This window comes from Leptodactylus fuscus, chromosome 8 (assembly GCF_031893055.1).
Source record: "Leptodactylus fuscus isolate aLepFus1 chromosome 8, aLepFus1.hap2, whole genome shotgun sequence".
NCBI classification, from domain to species: domain Eukaryota; kingdom Metazoa; phylum Chordata; class Amphibia; order Anura; family Leptodactylidae; genus Leptodactylus; species Leptodactylus fuscus.
In genome coordinates this window covers 54,660,625-54,682,960 of record NC_134272.1, presented here as the reverse complement: position 1 = coordinate 54,682,960, position 22,336 = coordinate 54,660,625, and the positions used below count along the sequence as shown (strand labels likewise).

Sequence of the window (22,336 nt, the reverse complement as noted above, 5' to 3'; positions counted from 1 at the left end):
GGGGGGGGAAAAAAAAAGAAAATTAAAAGTTCTAAATCACTCCTTTCCATAGAACAGACACAAAAGTAGAAAATTACTTTGAAGCACCTACACATTAGGTATCTTGTGTCTGAAAGTGCCCAGTCTACTGAGCATAGGGTATCTGCAGTGCTCCTGTTCCGTCGGGAAGGGGTTAATAGGTGCACCTCAGATACCCTATATTCAGCCAGACTGAATTCCAAGTGGGGGGGAAAAAAAAGCAGTCCTCAAGTTCAGGGAAGGGGCAGACAGACAACCAAAACACCCCCTCCCCTTTCCCAGCACCCAGCAACTGCTGCACTCAAAAACTCCGACCATTTTAATTTTTGAAACTTTCCAGTAGCTGCTGAATCTTCCCCCCCCACCCCCCCTTGGCTTATACTCGAGTCAATAAACTTTCCCAGTTTTTTGTGGTAAAATGAGGGGCCTCGGCTTATATTCGGGTCGGCTTATAGTCGAGTATATACAGTAATAAATTCCCTCCATTATTGGTCTTCAGCCTAAATTTTTTCTAGGTTTTTCAAACCAATAAGAAAATACTCAGAGCATTCTATGTTTGAAAAGAGCCACCAATGACAAAAACTAGAGATGAGAAAGTACTATTCGTAACGGTAGCTTCGAATAGCACGCTCCCAAAGGAATGAATGGGAGCGGCCGGCGCGTAGGGGGTTAAGCGGCTGGACGCCATTCATTCTACGTGTAGACATTTCCATAATTTTCAACAGTCTTTCAAGTAACATTGGACCTAAAGAAATTTTTTTAAAATGTAAAAACACATAAGACAAATTTCTATTTTATTAATGTGGTGTGTAAATAAAATTGGGAACAGATGAGTTTCGTAGCAGCAGGTTTAGTTATCCATTGGCTGGTTACACAGAATGAGGAAACTAGTTGCAAGACTTGCTGTGGTTCTGATGTCTCTTTATAGGAAGCACTCAGTCTAGATACATGATTTATCTGCTATTTATTTACAGCTATGGATTCATTTCGGGAGATTTTGCCAAGTATAAAGAACATGCTACTGAAAACCTCATCTTCCGATCTAAGATTTTATCTTCAGTCTCTGGTGGACATGGGAGTCATATCTTTGGAATATTATAACAGCTTACTTGGTGAGAGTGACATTGAGGACCTCTGTCGGAAAATAACCTTATCCTTACTTGAACATCCTGAGAGTTGCCATGCGCTCTTTCCACCAACGCTTGAAGAAGAGGAAACGCCAACAATCTGTAAGTCTATCAATTAATATTACAATTTACTTTCTAAATAGTAATTCCAAAGTCAGAATAGCATTACTTATAACTGAAAGTCATCGTGTTATTATTATTGCTATGTGCACATTCACACCATAAAGAAAGTAAAAGTAAAACATCCCGTACAATTAATAGCACTTAAACCTCAATCGTTTTTTTAAGCAACAAAATATTCTATTTGCTTTAGTTTTCTCACCTATTTGTAGCACATATGGTAACACGTGTTGCAGTCAATGTTCCATCACTACAAAGGTAAGTGATAGTGTGTGACAGTGCAGGTTCCCAAGATGACCCTTGGTGTAAAATCACAACCCAAAAACTATAATGCAATAATAAAGCAAAAATGTTTGTTATAATACGCATGGTCAAATGTGATACACCGTAGTCAGACTCATGGCTTCCCAGAGTTCGTGCTCGAAGTATTGTTGCTCGAAGAACTGAAACACTAAAAAATTCTCCACAAAATTCCCGTGAAATCTGCAGCATTTTACAGTAGTAGCAAAGTGGGCGAGATGTATGAAATCCCATCCACAGGCTGCAGAAAGAGAAAACTCACAGAGCACATTTGTAACTTGCGCCTGTGTTTTGCATAAATTGCAATTTTTTTGGGGGGGTTGTTTGCTTGTTTCACTTTATTTATGAAGCGTTTCTGCTGGTGGCTAAGGGCTAGTTCACATGTGAAAGTGTCTGGCTTATTTTGGTCCGAATTTTGGACGTTGCTGCGTTTTTTGGAGCAATTTCTGGAGCAGTTTTTCACCTCCCATTCACTTCTATTGCTTTCCTCAGGCGGAATGTGAAATACAGTATATATACTGTGTGGGGTTTTAGCTTTAAAGAGCTATTTAAAATTGTATTATTTAATTTCATAAACGGATAGAGCAGGTAAATGTAGCAAACTTTGCAATATACTTTATTAAAGTGCATGTGTCTCTGTTGTTATCACTCTCTGCATTCACTGATCCTGTTTGTACACGGAACAGACCATACACAGATGCTCAGATGAATTTACAATGAAGTCTATGGAGAGGGGAGCTGGAGATGAAGGGAAACAGAGGACAGGGAGAGACATGAGACCATTTACAGCACATAAGGAGCCATTTGACCTGGATTATAATTTACCTGATAAACTATGCAGCAAAATGGCTTAGTGGTTAGCATTGTTGCCTTGCTATCCAGCCAAGGACAATATCTGTATGGAGTTTACATTTTCTCCTTGTGTTTGCGTGGGTTTCCTCCCACACTCCAAAGACTTACTGATAGGGATATAAGGAAGTTAAATAAATAATAATCCAGCTCTGTTGTGGGAGGAAACTGTTACAGTGTACTGTAGAGCCGGATGATAATCCACCAGGTAATACAGCTCTATGCAGAGGGATCTCTTTATACTTCTCTCTAACTGCCAATGCACACCCCTCTGGATTTATGTCTATCTCATGGGCTTCTCCAAGCTCTGATATTTGGTCTCTAATCAGCCCACCCAATGTTCAGGCATTGTCTTGCTTTTGGACAATCTGTGTACCAAACAAGGACCTTTGCCCCCTAGTGGGCCGAGAGGGTGCACTCCACACTAAATATACACAGACATATATATACTAAATATACACAGACATATATATACTAAATATACACCGATGTAGTTTACCAAAGGTTTGAGGCTTCTGTGTACACATATGAGGAATCAGTGAAGAAACAGGCAATTTTTAAAACTCAATTTATTTAAATACAATAAGCTTTTAAAGTTTAGGTATGTGTTAGGCAGAAATATAGTAGGTGAGTTATGTCATAGAAAAAGAAGAAAGATTAAATTAATTTGGTTCATAAATGACAACATGTAACATAATTAGGAAGCCCCCTACATTAGTCTTCTAGTGGAAAAAAAAAATGCAAATTTTTGCCCAGGACTATTTTTGCCCAAAAAATTGCAACTTTTTTTCTACCTCCTAGGCATCCTCAAAAAGAGGATGGAGATGAGCTGGAGAGGCTCAACAAATTCACTATAATTTATATTAGAAATTGGTGTAAATTATAGTTCATAGTTTATTACTATATACAGTGAATAGGCCACAGCGCTTGCATAAGAATTGTTCAGACCCCTCCAATCTAAAAATGATTGACTATCATGAATGCAGTCCATTAGTTGTAAGAGGTTGGATAACCTTTGGATAGTGTGTTTGTTGTAGTATTTGCTCCAGTTTTTTGCACCTAAGAAGTGGATCAAGCATGAAGAAAAATAATACTATGCTTCCCATTTCTGTGCACTCCTACTTTGCATGTGTTCATTCCGAATGAAACTGCAGGTAGAATCTCACAAATAATGTAATAATTGAACCGAAATAACTGACATGAACAAAATGACGTTGGTTATCTGGGTTGACATTCATTTTCAGTTATTTTTTGAGTAAAAATATCCAGTCTTACTTTATGTCTACTCCATTAAAGTGGTTGGGGGGTAACTTGCTGATCAGTGGGTGTCCCATTGCTGGGATACCCAAAAAACTCCAGAACTGGGACGTTTTTCACCCCAGTTATGAATTAAGCGGCTGCCCACTGCTCCATTTAGTGAGACACCCCTTGATCAGCAAATTACTCCCTATGCAACTTGCTGTGGCTGGACAACCCCTTAAAAGTTAAATTCACATGGGATGACTCCACTGGTGATTTTCCATCATGGATACTCTTAGCAAGAAAGGATACTGGATATCAAGCTACTGCCATTGAAGACAATCTGTGTAGACCCATATAGATATTAGCTTGTTGGCAAATCTGTCGTGGCTTCAGCCTCAGGGGGCATTCATACTGCCACTGTCATTGCCCATTCTTAGCTTTTCTCAGAAAATGTTAACAATCGACACTAATAGGTCCGTCAAAAATCCATTAAAATTCCCATTGATTTCAATAGGATTTTTTATTTTTCCTGCTTTCATTAAATCCAGCACTGGTCCATTACTTTGATGATAACGTAGGGTTCAGGACTTTTGGCTCCACTCCAAATAACAGTTATAACGGATATTTACGGCTAAGGGGGTGTTCACACTACCGTTAGTAGTGTCCGTTGCTAGCTTACAAAATGTTAAAGGACACTAACTGATCAGTCATAAATCTGTTAAAAATCCCGTTAATTTAAATGGGTTTTGATCTGTTTTCCGTTAGTGTTTGTTTCACCAAATCCGTCACATGTCCATTTTTTTCCTAGCAGACATAACATTCAAAATATTGGACTTATTCTTTTAACATTAAAGGGGTTTTCCGGGAAAAAAAATGTTTTTTTTTATTTTTTTTAAAAAAAGGTCTGTTACTACTACTAGTGGGTAATAAACGCACCCATATACCTTTAGCTGTATTTTGACTGATTTCTGGGTGTCTCTAGGAGCTCCTGGTATCTTCTGCATTTGTTTACTGAGTTCCGCATCCTGCTATGTAACTTCCACATTAACCACTCTCACCTCACTCCCCTCTTCCTTTCTCCCTTCCTCCCATACACCCTCTCCCTGTCTCTCAAGCTATCCTGCCCACTACTAGTGCTGCCCAACCTACTCAGCCTAACCCCTAACTCCATTATATACTTACCTCTCTTCCTTCCAGGCTTCTTCCTGAGTGACTTCCCATCCTCCGAGCACTCACTGAGAACAGATGTGAACATACCCATAGTGTCCATTTACTGTCTGTTATGGGAGGGGTCCCTATAATAATGAACTACCAACAGTAGTGTAAATGTAGCTTAAAGGGGTGTTCACACTACCATTTTACGTCAGTTCTGGTCCGTTAAATAAAAAAAAAAGGGCGCTTATAATGACGGACACTAACTGACGTTAATTTGTCTGTTTTTTTAACTGATCCATTTAACCCCTTCCCGCCGATGGCATTTTTTGATTTTCGTTTTTCGTTTTTGACTCCCTTCCTTCTAAACCCCATAACTTTTTTATTTCTCCGCTCCCAGAGTCATATGAGGTCTTAATTTTTGCGGGACAATTTTTTCTTCATGATGCCACCATTAATTATTCTATATAATGTACTGGGAAGCAGGAAAAAAATTCAGAATGGGGTGGATTTGAAGAAAAAATGCATTTCTGCGACTTTCTTACGGGCTTTGATTTTACGGCGTTCACTGTGCAGCCAAAATGACATGTCCCCTGTATTCTGTGTTTCGGTACGGTTCCAGGGATACCAAATTTATATGGTTTTATTTACATTTTGACCCCTAAAAAAAATTCCAAAACGGTGTTAAAAATTTTTTTTTCTAAAAGTCGCCATATTCCGACGGCCGTAACTTTTTTATACGTAAGTGTACGGGGATGCATAGGGCGTCTTTTTTTGCGGGGCCGGGTGTACTTTTTAGTTCTACCATTTTCAGGAAATGTTATTGCTTTGATCACTTTTTATTCAAATTTTTATCAGATTTAAAACAGTGAAAAAACGTCGGTTTGGCACTTTTGACTATTTTTCCTGCTACGGCGTTTACCGAACAGGAAAAATATTTTTATAGATTTGTAGAGCGGGCGATTTCGGATGCGGGGATACCTAACATGTATATGTTTCACAGTTTTTAACTACTTTTATATTTGTTCTAGGGAAAGGGGGGTGATTTGAACTTTTAATACTTTTTATATTTTTTTATATTTTTTTTACTTTTTTTTTAATTTTTTTTTTGCATTTATTACACCCCCTAGGGGTGTTGAACCCCAGGGGGTCTGATCACTAATGCAATGCATTACAATGCTAATGCATTGCAATGCATTGCAAAAAATCATCATCTCTTTTGCAGGCTGTATACACCAGCCTGCAAAAGAGAGAATTTGCAGACCGGCTGGGAGCCTTTAACAAGGCTCCCGGCTGTCATGGCAACGTGGGGTCGGCCCTGGAGCATGCTCCAGGAGCCGGCGATCCCTGCCAAAATGGCGGCGCCCATGCGCCGCCGGGAAAATGGCGCCTCCGGCGCCTTTGACAGCAGCGCCGGAGGGGTTAATGCCTCCGATCGGTCCGGGGACCGATCGGAGGCATCAGAGCCGGTTGTCTACTGCTTAAAGCAGTAGACACCCGGCGGCTATGATGGCCGCCCGGCTCCCGGGCGGTCGCCATAGTTACAGACCCGACACGCGCCGTACTATTACGGCGCATGTCGGGAAGGGGTTAATAACACATTCTTATCAGTTAGCGACTGTTTTTATACAGAACAGATGACCGCCCATTACTGTTTGTTAGACATAGACATTAATGTTAAAAATAATGCACGCTAAATGTCCGCAATAAGTCCGTTATTTTGACCAGACATGAAAGTCCTTCACGTGTAACGGATTTGGTGAAAATACTAATGTACAACAGATCAAATCCCAGATTTATGACGAATCTGTTGGTTTGTTAACATTCTGTTACAGATGCTAGCAAAGGATGCTAATGGCATTTGGTGTTTTTTTGGCGCGGCTAGCCATAACGGGATGCCGATGCAGTGCCTGAATGAATGGTCCTAAGCAGGAGTGTGTCTCTTGCTGCGGACGCCGCAACTGACTCAGCCACGGAATTCGTGGCAAGATAGGGTATGTCGCTTTTTTCCCCCGCTAGGTAGCTAGCAGAAAAAAAAGTGAATGGGAGCCATTTTTGCAGGCTGATTTTGAGGTATGTTCACACAGAGTTCTTTGCAGGCAGATTTTGAGGCAGAATCCGCCTCCAAATCCACCTGCAAAGAACTCTGTGTGAATATACCCTAAGCGTCCATTCACACAGGGTTTTTTTGGCAAGGATTTTCCATGTCAGAATCTACGTGGAAAAAACACCTCCCCATAGAGTTCTATGGGTTCTGCTAGCTTTTTTTTTCCGCTAGTGAATTTTTTTCCGCCTGCAAAAACAAATGCAGTCATTGGGAGGTGGAAAATCCACATGGAATTGGCTAAAACCGCGTGAAAAAAACGCTAGCGGTTTTTTCAAGGTCCATATGCTGTGCTGGAGGAAAAAAAAAATTTCGTAATTGCTGAAGCGGATTTTCCGCGCGCGACTGGATGCTGGTGCAGTGCACTGGCACCGGCTTTCCACTCCAGATTAGGCCCAAATGAATGGGCCTAGTCTGGAGGGTGGTGTCGTGAGGCGGACGCCGCGGCTGAATCAGACAGGGAATCTGCCTGAAGAAGGGGCAGCTTGCTTCTTTTTTCCGCGAGCGGAAGCTAACCACCCACGGCAAAAGGAAATGACCAGCTCCCATTGATTTCAATGGGAGGCGGTTTTTTGAGCAGGATTTTGATGCGGATTCCACGTCAAAATCCTGACCATTTTGCCCCGTGTGAACTACCCTGTTTGTTGAATTGCCTAATATAAGGCACCCCCAGAAAGTAAGACATCCCCCAATAATAATAATCTTTCTACGCAAAGATTGTATGAAGAAAAACATTGCAGCCGGCTGAACACTGTGCTCGATGTTCCGTGTGCACAGGTATGTCGGCTGCTGACGCCGCTACGATACGTAGTTCCAGCTGCTGTAGGATGAGCTGGGAGATGCCCACTGTGCATATACTAAGCATCGTATGCGGCAGGGGGTCCACTCTCCCAGCTCATCCCCCAGCAGCACGAACAAGGGATACAATGTACGGTATTACAGCAATGTTTTTCTTCATACAGTCTTTGCGCAGCAAGCACATCTCAGTGTAGTGCAGTGGTGACAGCAACACACAAAAATAAAATAAGACATCCCCTGAAAATAAGACATAGAATATTTTTAGGGCCAAAATTTAATATAAGACACTGTCTTATTATTGGGGAGACACGGTGGCTCTAAGGGTCCATTCACATGGAGGAAAATGGAGAAGAATCTGGTGTGGAATTTCAGCACTGAAAAAAAAGCCTCCCATTGACTTCAATGGGTAATGCTAGTGTTAGGATCACATCTTCCATCTTGTATTCTGTCAGCCATTTTGTAACCTTTTTCTTATATAAGCTTCATAAGGATGTCTGTTTAGAGTCTAAGAGACCCCTTTAGGGGATAAGGCGTGTGGAATGTTGATGGTTGGGTTATAACTCCTTATCTGTTGTAAGGGTCTCATCTTTGAGGGTGTGTGTAGAATAACCTGTTGACCGTCGGACCAGCATGTGATCATTATCTCTCTTGCTGTGATATACATCTAGAATTAGTGTAAGATGTTGGTTTACACATAAATATTTTAAATTCTTCTTTAAAGGTCATCCCAGGTTGGAGTGTAATAATGAGATGCAGACCTTATCCAATAGTCATGTGCCACAGCTTATGTTATAACCAATCATGTCAAGTCCAACCTGCTTTTGTCTGTATAAATATTGACTCCCTGTAACAATAAATCAGAACTCTTTTGATACACCATCATCTTGTGTCTTAATCAGTTCTCCAGGTCAAAGATGGCTGCAGTCCATCTAGGCCTGTTAATTAATTATTTAATTTGGAGCCCTGCAACATATTGAGGACCATTTGAGGTCCCCTACACTAGCAGAGAAAGGATGTATTGAAGTCAATGGGAGGCTTTTTTTTCAGTGCTGAAATTCCACACCAAATTCCTCACCGTTTTCCTCCATGTGAATGGACCCAGCAGAATCCTCCTCCAAAAAAGCCTCCCAATAAAACCACTGTATGCACTGCCCCCTATGCTGCTGTGGAGTGTCGCGCAGCGATTCCTGCAGGTAAGTCACATCAATAAACACCTCATTACTGGTAGTTTTTTCTCCCTCCATTTGTAGATGATCATGTGGAGACCCTGCTGCATGTTCACACTGTGTACTGTTGCCGTTTTGCAATAGCAGGAGAGCTTATATGAGAACTAATAATAAGTTATATGAACAGGAGGGCAGTCTTATATAGTGTGCGCAGCTCAGGGACGGAGTGGAGTGCGGTACAGAGCGGTATGAACAGTCCTCTACTGCCTACAGTCACTTCACAACCCGGGACGGCACAGAGTGTGTTGTGCGCATGCGCAGATCTCCGGACTGCTGTGGCCGCTATACACAGAGCTGCAGGTGGAGCAGCGCGCAGAGCGCAGGGACTGTACAGAGCGCAGGATGCAGGGTAAGTGATCACACTGCACTGTATTGTATATGTATGTACACACAGCAGGCTGCACTGCTTACTTATACCGTGTACCTGTGTCTTAGCTCATTGTCACATCTTGCATTGTTCTTATTGACAGATTTGTTCTTCTTTAGGAGAAAGTGATTCTCACATAGATAGATGTGACTCATGGGTGTAGTTTGTAGATGCCAAGAGGTCACTTCTTTGTATACAGTATAAAGTGCCATGCTGACTAGAAAGAGAAACATTGACATTTCTATTATTTTGATATCGTATCACTTTTAGGGTTAATATAGATGGACTAACACGATGGAGTTTAGACGCTGTTAGTTTTTGGCCAGCAATGGCGTAGGATGTGTTATGGCGAATGTGGGGGTAGGGCATAGTGTTCACACCTACAAGTGTGTCTGTGTTTATAGTGATCGCTATGATGCCATAAGATAAGCGCCATTCAGCAAATGTTTATAAAGGAGCTTTTTCTGCTGGATTTTACATAAATACTGTGGTGTGATCCTCAGGATTCCATATTATAGATATATACTGCCCTACAAGCAATGCTGTGTGTTATGGTACCGGATATAGAAGCACATACCGTACCTGTCTTACATGTCTTACAGCTCCACCATCTGTTAGGCTAGATTCACAGATTGCGTATTACACTGACTGCGCAATTGCAGACATTTCCACAACAAAGTACAGCTACAAATACGCCTTGGATTCTTAAACGTTACTTGTGTTACTTTCATGTCTGAGCTTATTCTGCACCACAACCAACAGATCTGCATGTAACACGTGCATATTGTATTGCGGATATCAGTGTGGATTTTTAGTTCACTTTCAAGGTTTAATTTTTACAATGGGAGCCTTTTTTGCAGGCGGATTTTGAGGCGGATTCCGGGTCAAAATCCACCTGCAAAAAACACTCTGGGAACATATCCTATAAGAGCTTGCAAAAGTTGTACATGCAGGATGTTTCCTTCCATTATAAAAGTAAACAAAGATGGCAGAATGGATCTGAATGGATGCACTGTGTTCTTTATAGTAGTCATAGGGGGCTCTCATTCTGTGACGGATGACAGCAACGGACATTAATAATGGCATAGTGAGCGTACCGTGGATTTTGTTGCCAATTTTTTTTAGATTTCACCAACATCTGCAGAAAGAATTAGATTTCAAAACTGCACCACATGACATGACATGACTTTTTAGGGTGATCTGTGTTTTTTTTATACTTCTGGTCTAAGTTTGGCACGGATAACATGAATGTACATAAAACTGATGCATATGTTGTAAGGAAAGGGGAAGGATGAGTTTCCTCCAGTGATGTGAAGATACTGAGAGGTTTGAGCTTGTATCAAGCTTAGTTCTTGGCTCTGTTACAGCCTATTCCGAAATGAAAGTGAAACTGAGTCCATGCTGTTGTAATGCTAAGTCTGGGCTGTCTTCCAAGGAGTAGTTTGGGGAGTTTCCATGGCTGTGGATGCTGCCGCCTGATTTCCCAGAAATGGACTGACTACGGTGAACCTGTGTTTACAGGAGACATGTATCATTATTGGATTATATGAATATTATGTCATTATTTTATCAGTTCTATGTATAAATAATGTATGCTACCTCTAAAGAAACCTTTCAAAATATTTACATTAATTATTTCTTAAAACCTGGAAAGGTTCCGACATATACCCTTTGGCCGTGGGGCCCCAAGTAGCATAAGCGCTGCGGCAAAAACTGCAGCAAATCCCATCCACACATTGCGTAAAAATACTTGCAGCAGAAAAAATGTAATATCCAACACCGTTGCGTTTCTATACTTAGAATAGGGCTGTGTCGTAGCAATTAATAAAAACAGCTAGCACACAGCCATCAAACCTGTTGTGTGAATAAACTCTCATGATATTCTTTAAAAATCTCTGAAGTTTCTGCATAATATTCCAGCGAGTCACAGTCAAGTATTAAAGGGAGTTTGTCAGATTCGTAATGTCTTTCAAAGCAACAACTGGGTTGTGGAGGGCAGGGGAAGGATCCCTTTTTTTTGTATGCTGTGCGAATTTCACTTAAAAAAATAAAAAATGAGGAACTCCGATTGCCGCGCAATAATTGTAAGGCTAAGGCCCCTTGGGCCAGAAACACAGCGCTAAAGTGCTGTGGAAACAACCGCAGCGTGAACGCATCTCGGTTCTTCTTGCAGCGCTTTGAACAGAAAGTTCAGAGTTTTCCTCCACGGTCTTTCTGTTACAATTATATCTATGGGGAAGCCGCCAGCGTTTTTGTAGATATAATTGACATTCTGCGATTTTCAAAACCGCAACTGTTTTGGAAATCGCAGCATGTCCGTGCTGCAATTTTTTCTGCAAAGTGGGGATGGGATTCACATGAATCCCATCCACTTTGTAAGTACTGTAAAACACTGCAATTTTTCCCACAGCGTTTTCGGCTTGTGGGGCCCCGGCCCAAGGCTGACAAGCCACATACTAAAGTCATATACCACAAACCATAACATGCCACAGTGCTGCCACAAGATGCTCCTGGACACATGCGTTTACTGCTATTTCCCAGGACACGCCTGTGCTTTCCCATTAGAAGCAATGAAAGGACATGTACAGCTCTGAATTAGTGGTAAATACATGTGTCCAGGAGCACCACGTGGCAGCACCTTTAGTATGATGACACACTATGTATGACCACTGGTACTTTCACTGTGTTTTTGCACAAATATGAATTCACTTTTATTAGAAAACTGCCTACATTTTTTGTGCAAAAATACAAGATCATACAGAATATTGTCTCATAGCGGCCTCTCCACACAGTATAATGATCCACAGTGGCCTCTCAACATGGTGTAATGTCCCATAGTGGCCCCACCACATCGTATAATATCCAATATTGGCCCCTCCACACAGTATAATATCCCATAGAGACCCCAAACAATTTTCCAGAAATTTCAGGTTCAACAGACCTGAAATTTTTGGGATTTGCTCCTCAAAGAGTTTTTATTTATTTTACTCTGGGGTCTCTTCAGGGGTCTCTCTCTTCGGCACTACTCCCTGATGTCAGTGACCGCTAATTGGGTCTCTGGGGTCATGTTGGTGTAGTGATGCATCATGATGCTGACGTAACCCCTATGGACCTATCACTGGTCTCTGATGTCAGGAAGAAGAGAACAGGGAGCTGCGTCGGAGTCCAGGGAAGGTGAGTAACATGGTTTTTAATGTTTGATCTCTCCTCCTGGGCCTCTGCCTATTATACTCTGGGGTCTGAAGAGACGTAAGTACTTTTTTTTTTGTTAACACTTTTCTTTATATTTAAACTGATATAAACAATAAAACGTTGTTTTTATGTTATTTTGTTAACAATATTTATGAAAAAAAAATATGCATAAATTATATGAATAACTCAAACAAAAATTTTTTTATAGCCTTCAATAACACATGTACTAAAGAAAGTAATACAGTCCTATGAAAAAGTTTGGGCACCCCTATTAATCTTAATCATTTTTAGTTCTAAATATTTTGGTGTTTGCAACAGCCATTTCAGTTTGATATATCTAATAACTGATGGACACAGTAATATTTCAGGATTGAAATGAGGTTTATTGTACTAACAGAAAATGCGCAATATGCATTAAACCAAAATTTGACCGGTGCAAAAGTATGGGCACCCTTATCATTTTATTGATTTGAATACTCCTAACTACTTTTTACTGACTTACTGAAGCACAAAATTGGTTTTGTAACCTCAGTGAGCTTTGAACTTCATAGCCAGGTGTATCCAATCATGAGAAAAGGTATTTAAGGTGGCCAATTGCAAGTTGTTCTACTATTTGAATCTCCTCTGAAGAGTGGCATCATGGGCTACTCAAAACAACTCTCAAATGATCTGAAAACAAAGATTGTTCAACATAGTAGTTCAACGGAAGGATACAAAAAGCTGTCTCAGAGATTTAACCTGTCAGTTTCCACTGTGAGGAACATAGTAAGGAAATGGAAGACCACAGGGACAGTTCTTGTTAAGCCCAGAAGTGGCAGGCCAAGAAAAATATCAGAAAGGCAGAGAAGAAGAATGGTGAGAACAGTCAAGGACAATCCACAGACCACCTCCAAAGAGCTGCAGCATCATCTTGCTGCAGATGGTGTCACTGTGCATCGGTCAACTATACAGCGCACTTTGCACAAATAGAAGCTGTATGGGAGAGTGATGAGAAAGAAGCCGTTTCTGCACGTACGCCACAAATAGAGTTGCCTGAGGTATGAAAAAGCACATTTGGACAAGGCAGCTTCATTTTGGAAACAAAAATTGAGTTGTTTGGTTATAAAAAAAGGCGTTATGCATGGCGTCCAAAAAGAAACAGCATTCCAAGAAAAACACATGCTACCCACTGTAAAATTTGGTGGAGGTTCCATCATGCTTTGGGGCTGTGTGGCCAATGCCGGCATCGGGAATCTTGTTAAAGTTGAGGGTCGCATGGATTCCACTCAGTATCAGCAGATTCTTGAGAATAATGTTCAAGAATCAGTGACGAAGTTGAAGTTACGCCGGGGATGGATATTTCAGCAAGACAATGATCCAAAACACCGCTCCAAATCCTCAGGCATTCATGCAGAGGAACAATTACAATGAATGGCCACCCCAGTCCCCAGAGCTGAATATCATTGAACATCTGTGGGATGATTTGAAGCGGGCTGTCCATGCTCGGCGACCATCTAACTTAACTGAACTTGAATTGTTTGTCCAAAATACCTTTATCCAGGATCCAGGAACTGATTAAAAGCTACAGGAAGCGACTAGAGGCTGTTATCTTTGCAAAAGGAGGATCTACTAAATATTAATGTCACTTTTCTGTTGAGGTGCCCATACTTTTGCACCGGTCAAATTTTGGTTTAATGCATATTGCGCATTTTCTGTTAGTACAATAAACCTCATTTCAATCCTGAAATATTACTGTGTCCATCAGTTATTAGATATATCAAACTGAAATGGCTGCTGCAAACACCAAAATATTTAGAACTAAAAATGATTAAGATTAATAGGGGTGCCCAAACTTTTTCATAGGACTGTATGTGTCCGGTCATGAAGTGGTTAAGCAGGATTAGTTGCCTGAATTTTGGTTACACCATGTCGATAGACTTGCCCTATTGCTGCCTTGTCATCTATGCTACCTGATGTTGTCCCCTGATAGTAATATGTAAGTTACATTCTGTAGTTTCTACATGGAAACTAATACAAATTCAGATCATTTCCATAGACTTCAGTAGATAGAACAAATACATTTTGTTGGCTGCAGCCATACAACTGCTCAGGTATTGCTTTCTTGGAGACTCCATCGCAATGTCCCCTTGAAAATCAGTGAAGAAAAATTTCTTGAATGAAGGACTTTTCCCTCCATTGGTTTCAGTTTTAAAATGAGAGATGCACGACTGACCCCATTATAGTCAAGGGGGTTTTGCTGGTCCTCTGACGGACCAGAAAAAATTGGAGAGACGGTGCTGGTGTGAACTTAGAATAATATGCATGGTTCCTGTGAGCTATAAAAATAAACCAACTGCTAGCGAAGTGTTACAGACACATCCCTTGTTCCTCCCCTGGGACTCACAATATTTGTATCAGTATGTATCAGTAGTCACCTGTAGCCGGCGCATCTGCCAAAATGTTCTATTCGGCCAAGTTGTCTCCATTATGAGACAATCTGATTTGGAGGACCATTGATTGGAAGGATAGTTAATATACTTACTGCCACATGTAACTATTGAAATGCGACCAAATATATTTATTAATTAAAGGGGTTGTCCACTTTCTGACCAGTAAGATGAGACAAATGTTATTTACAATTTTCCAATATACTTTCTGTATCAATTCCTCATGGCTTTCCAGATCTCTGCTTGCTGTCATTCATTCTGCTTACTCTCAGTGGATAAAAATCAGTCCATGGTCATGTGATATACAGTTCATGGTCATGTGATGAATACACAGGTGCACAGCTCATTACCAGGCAGACGTCTAATTACTATGCTGTGACTATAATAAGTCGTGCACCTGTGTGTTCATCACATGACCATGGACGGTATATCACATGACCATGGATGGTATATCACATTTTATCCACTGGGAGTAAGCAAAATGAATGAGGGGTTCCCAGAATCATGCAGAAATTTGCAGTTGGTGAAACAGTTTTACATAGGGTTTGGTTTTGTGCTCCATATTCTAAAAATGATATCGGAGAGCTGAAGAGAAATGAAAGGGCAAGTAGATTATTAAATGAGGTATAAGGAATTGTTCATCTTTGAAGACACATGTCTTATGTAGGTTCACACTAGTAATCAGGTTTTTGTTCTTTGGGTCCTGAAAAACGGAAACCCTATTCACTTAAAAAGTGGTTAACCACAGAAACCCTTTGACCCAGTAGACTATAATAGAGACCGTCAAGTTTTCACCCAAAATTGGTAAGAAAAGTCCTGCCTTAAGTGCAATGGGGGATGGAGTCCCCGGTCACCCAACGATAGTGTGACCACAGCCTTAGAAGTGATCTGACTAAGACTGCAGTCACACTAGCGTTGGGTGACCGGAGAATCTTTTCCTCAGTCCACTTGAAATATATAGAGAGAAAAGTCCTGCATTATAGGCAATGGGATCCGCAGCAACCGCTTTTTAAGCGGACCTGAACAACAGAAACCCAAACGCTAGTGTGAACCTAGCTTTACATGTATAAATATGTGATTTAGTACCAAGTACTAGTATATGATTTTTCTACCCAAAAAGTAGGTAGAAAAGATGGAACAGGACGCTTCTTCTTTGTTAGTTGAAAAAAATTGCTTCAGAATCTGCTAAGAAAAACTTGGTGTGAGAAATACTGTCTAGTGTAAGTTAGGGCGGGTTCACACCTGTGCCTGGTCTCCGATTTAGGCAATCCGGCGGTGTTGTGTCTTTTGCCTGAGAAACTGGACAGGGTGCGGAAACCCGGCAGTCAGTTTTCAAACCCATTCACTTGAATGGGTTTGCAAAGTGTCCAACTGTGAGCGTCTTTTGCCTCTCTACAGCGAAATCATTATTTTTAACCAGAGAAAAAGTCAGATATGCAGGACTTTGTGTCTGGTTAAAAAAAAAATGGTTTAGCTGCGGACAGGCGCAAGACGCTCACAGGTGGACACTTTGCAAATCCATTCATGTGAATAAAGACTGCCGGGTTTCCACCCCCTGTCCAGTTTCTCGGGGCAGAAGACGGAAACCTGCCGGATTGTCTAAAGCGGAGACCGAGCGTAGGTGAGACTACTTAGACTCCGCCTCCTCACAGACGAGCCTCCGGCAGAACCAGCATTGATTGGCTGAATGCTGTACACTGGCCAATCAACGCCGGTCAATTCATTCCTATGAGAAAAAGTCAGCTCCCTCGTAACAGCAAGCTGCCAGCTCTCCTGACTAGCAAGGTCGAGCCTGCTGCAGAACCAGCGTTGATTTGACAAATGCTATACACTGTATAGCATTCGGCCAATCAATGCTGACTCTGAATCGAATATTTACTGCGAATAGCTGGTAGTATTCCATCGAGTACAAATATTTCGAATACTGTAGTATACCTACAGTATAATTTCGAATACCTACTCGATCGAATACTACTCGCTCATCTCTACTAAAGACCACTCCCCTGACATGGCTGTAGCTAAAGACTCCTGGGCCCTGGTGCAAAAGTACATCTTGGGGGCTCCGCTTTTTTTGGCATGCAAAGTTTGTTGATAAATTTGATGTAGGCTTAGGAAAAGTCCATGTTGTATTTGGCTTGGTTCAGAAGCTATACATTTACATGTGTTGGATAAAGCAATGTGTGGGCGTGAGAGATAGTGAAAACTGAAGACCGGTGTGAATCCATTGATAAACTTCTTCATTCTTTTCATCCCTTAGGTCGCAATGCGATGTTTATAGATTAAAAGAGACTCATGTCTATCATATATGTATTTATTTTTTATTATTATTATTATCATGCTTCATTTGATGTGTAAACCTTCAATGAAGAATGTAGTCCTGTATCACATGCTATAAACATTTACCAACACCATAGATGTATTAACTTCCTTTTCAAAGGACGCTTGTTCATGTACCATGACATACAGTATACTCAAAAATATCATGGTCTCTGGAGACATGTATTGGCGTGGGAGCACAACAGTATCTATTCCGTGTAGCAAAATTTCACGGCAGTCTGTTTTTGTTCTGGTTGATAACAGCTTGCAGGTGGTTAGAACAACTCTCTAGATTTCTGTCAGCCATGTCATGTTCACCAGACATATTTTCAGACTTGGTTATGGCTATGACCTATGTTCCTCTGACCCTTCTGCTCTTCATATATATTATTAATGGCCATACTAGCAAATTGTATAATGAATAGGTTCACTTGCTGAATAGCACTAATCTGATATTTCTCTCAGATTTTACCTTACATTAAGGGATTTGACCCATGAAGAACATTGATTGTCTCACAAAATAGGTGATAAATGGTATGATTCCTGAGGATTCAACTGGTGGGACCTCCAACAATCACGACAACTAGGGTCCCCAATCCCCAGGGTGAATGAAGTGGTAGTGTAATCAGCTATCTCCATTCGACCCATAGAGGTGAAGTGATTGGAAGTAACACAATCTCTATTTACGTGGTCCGTGGAGGTTCCCATGTTAGGTCACCCGGTGGCCATACATTTATCACCTATCCAATGAATGAGTTATAAATGTTCTTCATGGGCCAAACCCCTTAATATATGGGGTTTTGCAGGTCGGCACGCAAAAGCAGGAAGGATCTGCTGCAAATTCTTAATAGCTTGATATGTGGAATGAAATACTCAGAGATAGATAGATAGATAGATAGATAGATAGATAGATTTATAATTTTCTATTGTTTATGACAATGCTATGTCCTTATGTCGCACTTCTGTAGTCTAAGTTAGTACTTCCATTTTGGAGGACTTTTACTTTGAAGTATCCCCAGGCGGTACCAACTTCCCATTTACACTACATTGTGAAAGGTACCAGACTGCTGAAATCAAAGTGAGAGTATTTCTTGGTCTCTAGGAAGCAAAAAGCTCTATAAATAAAATCTATCTGAAATGCACTGGGAACAGATTAGGTCACAGTTCAGCTAGTAAACTGCCACCAGTTGCCCAACACTGTTTTGGAGTGTGAAATCTGAAGCACCACCGATGTTTTCACCAGAGCCCGCTGCAAGGTTGGATGGACTTGGTTGTTCGGGACTCAGATCATAAAACAAAGGAGTGTCAGGCAACAAGTGCACTAATAAAATAAAGAACAAAACCAGTTACACATGGGAGGACAAAGGAAGAAACAATCTTGCAAAGATCTTACCGGGAGATTAAATATTAGCCAAAATGAGTATCAGGGCAAAGTTGAAGTCCAAGCCAAAAAGTGAAAACCAAGAAGTCAAAGCCAGTTCCAAGTCAGAAGCCAAGGTTGTAAACCAGGAGAAATAGCAAGTTGTAAGAATCAAGTGATCCGTAGGAAAAGTCTCTCCCAGCAGAGTAATAACCCACTTGCACTAGACAATCACAGGCAAAGACTGAAGTTCAGCAGGGATTAAATAGCCCGTTTATACTTAATTGCTTGATGAGGCAGATCTCTGATTGAGTTGGTGCCTTAAAGTTCTGACAGGGTTTGCAGACCCAGGCAGAGTTTTTTGTTTGGTGTCCATGTTACAAGGACTGCATACAGGCGCTAGTATACTGGGATTCCTGATGTGTACACACACATATACAGGGAGAGCTGTCAATTAGGGTGCATGCACACTGAGTAACGCCGGGCGTGTATGAGAGCCGTACACGCCGGCGTTACAGCAGGGCTGCCGAACACTTCCCATTCACTTCAATGGGAGCGCTCGTAAACGCCGCTGTTACGAGCGCTCCCATTGAAGTGAATGGGAAGTGTTCAGCAGTCTGCCGTAATGCCGGCGTGTACGGCTCTCATACACGCCCGGCGTTACGTAGTGTGCATGCACCCTAATGTGTGTTTCTCCTAGCAGGACTCCTTGGAGAGGCAGTGCAAGTCCTGATTACCCTGCCCCCACACAGTTATTGACATCCCTCTCTGTATTTAAACCAGAGCTACAGAGTTGGAGTCGGGAACAGTTTTGGGTGGAGTCGGAGTTGGAAAAAGTTACCAGCTCTGACTTTTAAATAAAATAATCAATTATTTTTAAGTATAATATAGAATTATTAATGTTGTATATTAAATTACATGCTTAGTTTGTTGCATATGCACGTTCATAGGAATTCGATCACTACTTTTTTCTCTTAAATTTAACATGGCTGTCAGCCACTTATGAAGGAGTTGAAGCAGGAGTCAGAGACTGAGTTGGGATGTAGAAAAATAGAGGAGTCAGAGTTGGTGGCTTGAACTCCTAAGGGCTCGTGCACATGGGGGCAATGTGCAGATTTTGACAGCAGATTTCGCCTCATACAATGGTGGTCTATGGAGACTGCTAGCTATTTTTTTTTCTGCTAGCAGTTTTTTTCTGCTAACAGAAAAAAGAAGCGACATGACCTATCTTCAGGCAGATTCCGCCTGAGGAAAGCAATAGAAGTGAATGGGAGGCAAAAAATGCCTAGCGTTTTTTTTGCAAAAAAAAAAAGCCTAGGGGTGTTTTTTGTTTTTTTTTTGCAAAAAACAGTGACTGAAAACGCCTAGCGTTATTTTTACAGTCCATTCACTTTAGGGGAGGGGGAAACCGCCTGGCGTTTTCAGAAGCAGTTTATACCAAAAAGTGCACCAGAAAAAGCTCCGAAAAACGCCTCAAGGTAAAAAAAAAACACTTCCTAATTAGGAAGCATTTTTTTAAGGACCAAAATAAGCCAGGAGGGCCTTGATACATAGCTATATATCTCAGAGCTCAGTTTCTCTCCCTCTATCACATCCTGCTCTCAGAAACCTGATAGGTTTGCTTTAAAGTTTGGTAGCAAATGATACACCCCAGTTTGCGGCATCACAAGATTTACTGTTTGTTTAAATCCAGTTTAAGGCCGGGGCCCCACAGGACGTAAATGTCGCGATTTGCCCGCAGCAGAGACGAATTCATGCGAATCCCATGCCCACTTTGCGGAAGAAATCGCAGCACAGACACGCTGCGATTTGCAAAGCCGTTGCGGCTTTGCAAATTGCAGCATGTCAATTATATCTACGGAAATAAGAGAAAGTCCACCAAGGAAAACTCAGTGAACTTTCTCTTAAAAGCACTGCGGAAAGAACCACAATGCGTTCACGCTTTAGTGCTGCGATTATGGCCCGAGGGGCCTTGTCCTAACCTTTGATTATGGATGATTCACTAAGTTTACTTATATAATGTACTCTTTAAAGGGTTGTCCAGGCAAAAAATTTATATTTTAAATAGGCTGGGGGAGGTGAAAAAAAATAAAAATAATAATCATCTCACCTTTCCCTGGTGCTCTGATGCCTTCCAGCACGGTCCAGTCCTACCGGTTTATTATTGTATTTAGCAGAAGTCCCCGCAGCACGTGACTGCTGAGGCCAGTTATCAGCCAATTATCAATACCTGTGACATTTCGGAGTCATTTCCCGGTGCCGCTGATAGACAGAGTTAAACTATACAATTTTGGCCACCTGCAACTGCTGCTTAAAGGGGATTTATCTTTAAATGCCCTGAACCCCCCCCCCCCAAAAAAAAAAACACCCTAAAAGCCTTCAAGAATCTGAATGTGCATATATATATATATATATATATATATATATATATATATATATATAGTTCATTGTATAAATAGTAGTCAATATGCTCCAGAGCTCCCCTTAGTGGTGACCGCATTTGTGATACGTCTACAGGGATTTGGAGCTCTATATCAGGGAATTGAAAAGTAAAATAACAAAACAAAATGTAATTGTTATAAAATGTGTAAATTCCGTAAAGGAAGCATTTAGGACCTAGATACTAGAATGTGACATATGATTTATTTGCTCCACTCTGGTTCATATATTACAGTAAATGCATTGGGGGAGTATAATTTTTCCTTTGGGCAGCCATAGTTTTTATGGTAAAATTATGAAATACAAAAGACTTTTCTATTTGATATTTATAACCGTGTTTGGTTTTACTCAGAACACGGTGCTTGTGACAAAAAAGGGAAGTAGGAAAATGTGCTACGGTGGATACTTTCTCATGTAATGTCACAGCTTTTTATAGTAATTTTACATATACCAAACATTTGCATTACACCTTTCGTTCAGAACGATGTCTGTCTGATCTTAGGTTTGTGCATAGATGGCTGGAAATTTGATACTATTCTCCAAAGTTGTCATCCGGATCAAAGAACAGAGAACATCACTATGGATGTTTGACATACAAACAAGTGATCGATGTTTTTCCATTTTCTACCATTGGAGTACGGTATTAGTGTTAAATGCCATTACCAAGCAGGGAAATATAGGTGCACAAGCATGGGTGTCCCCTGTCTGCTGGTGAAGGTGGACTCACCTTGAAGTTTTCCAACACTAAGATATTGGTGACCTATGCTTAGGATTGGTCTCCATTATCAGACTGGTGAGGCCTTTGCACTTGGCACCTCCACGAGCATCTCCTTCATACTAAGCACAGCGCCAGTCATTTTATAGTGGCCGTGCTTGGTTTTGCATCTCAGTCCCATTCATTTAAATGAAGATATCATCAAGCTGCTAGGTATGACTATTGACTTACATATATGGAATGATAAATAGCACTAAAACGCCATACAAAAGAGGTATTGTGAAAGCTTCGGCAGACATAATAAGTAATTTAGGACATCTGGTAAGGAGGCTGTTTTATCAAAACTTTACACAGAAGAAGGAAGTTGTGCAATTTCTTATTCTGTGGCATTGAATATTACACAAGTGTAGTGATATATATATATATATATATACATATATATATATATATATTAAATTAATGGGCTACCTCAATTATAATATATATAAGTATATATGTATAAGTGTTATGTCACTTTATATACTGTTTACAATGGTATGGCACATTAACCTCTTAAGGGCCAGGCCAGTTTTGCTCCTTTGTAAT

General features: G+C 40.9%; 1 protein-coding gene across 1 annotated transcript in view; it reads left to right on the top strand.

The window, feature by feature from the left end:
- Positions 1–979: 979 nt before the first annotated feature.
- Positions 980–22,336, top strand: part of CIITA (class II major histocompatibility complex transactivator) — a 54,866-nt gene continuing 33,509 nt past the window's right edge. The window contains exon 1 of the mRNA XM_075285775.1: positions 980–1,247. Within this exon, the coding sequence (XP_075141876.1) occupies positions 995–1,247 (253 nt within the window). The 5' untranslated portion in view covers positions 980–994. The remainder of the gene's footprint in view (positions 1,248–22,336) is intronic.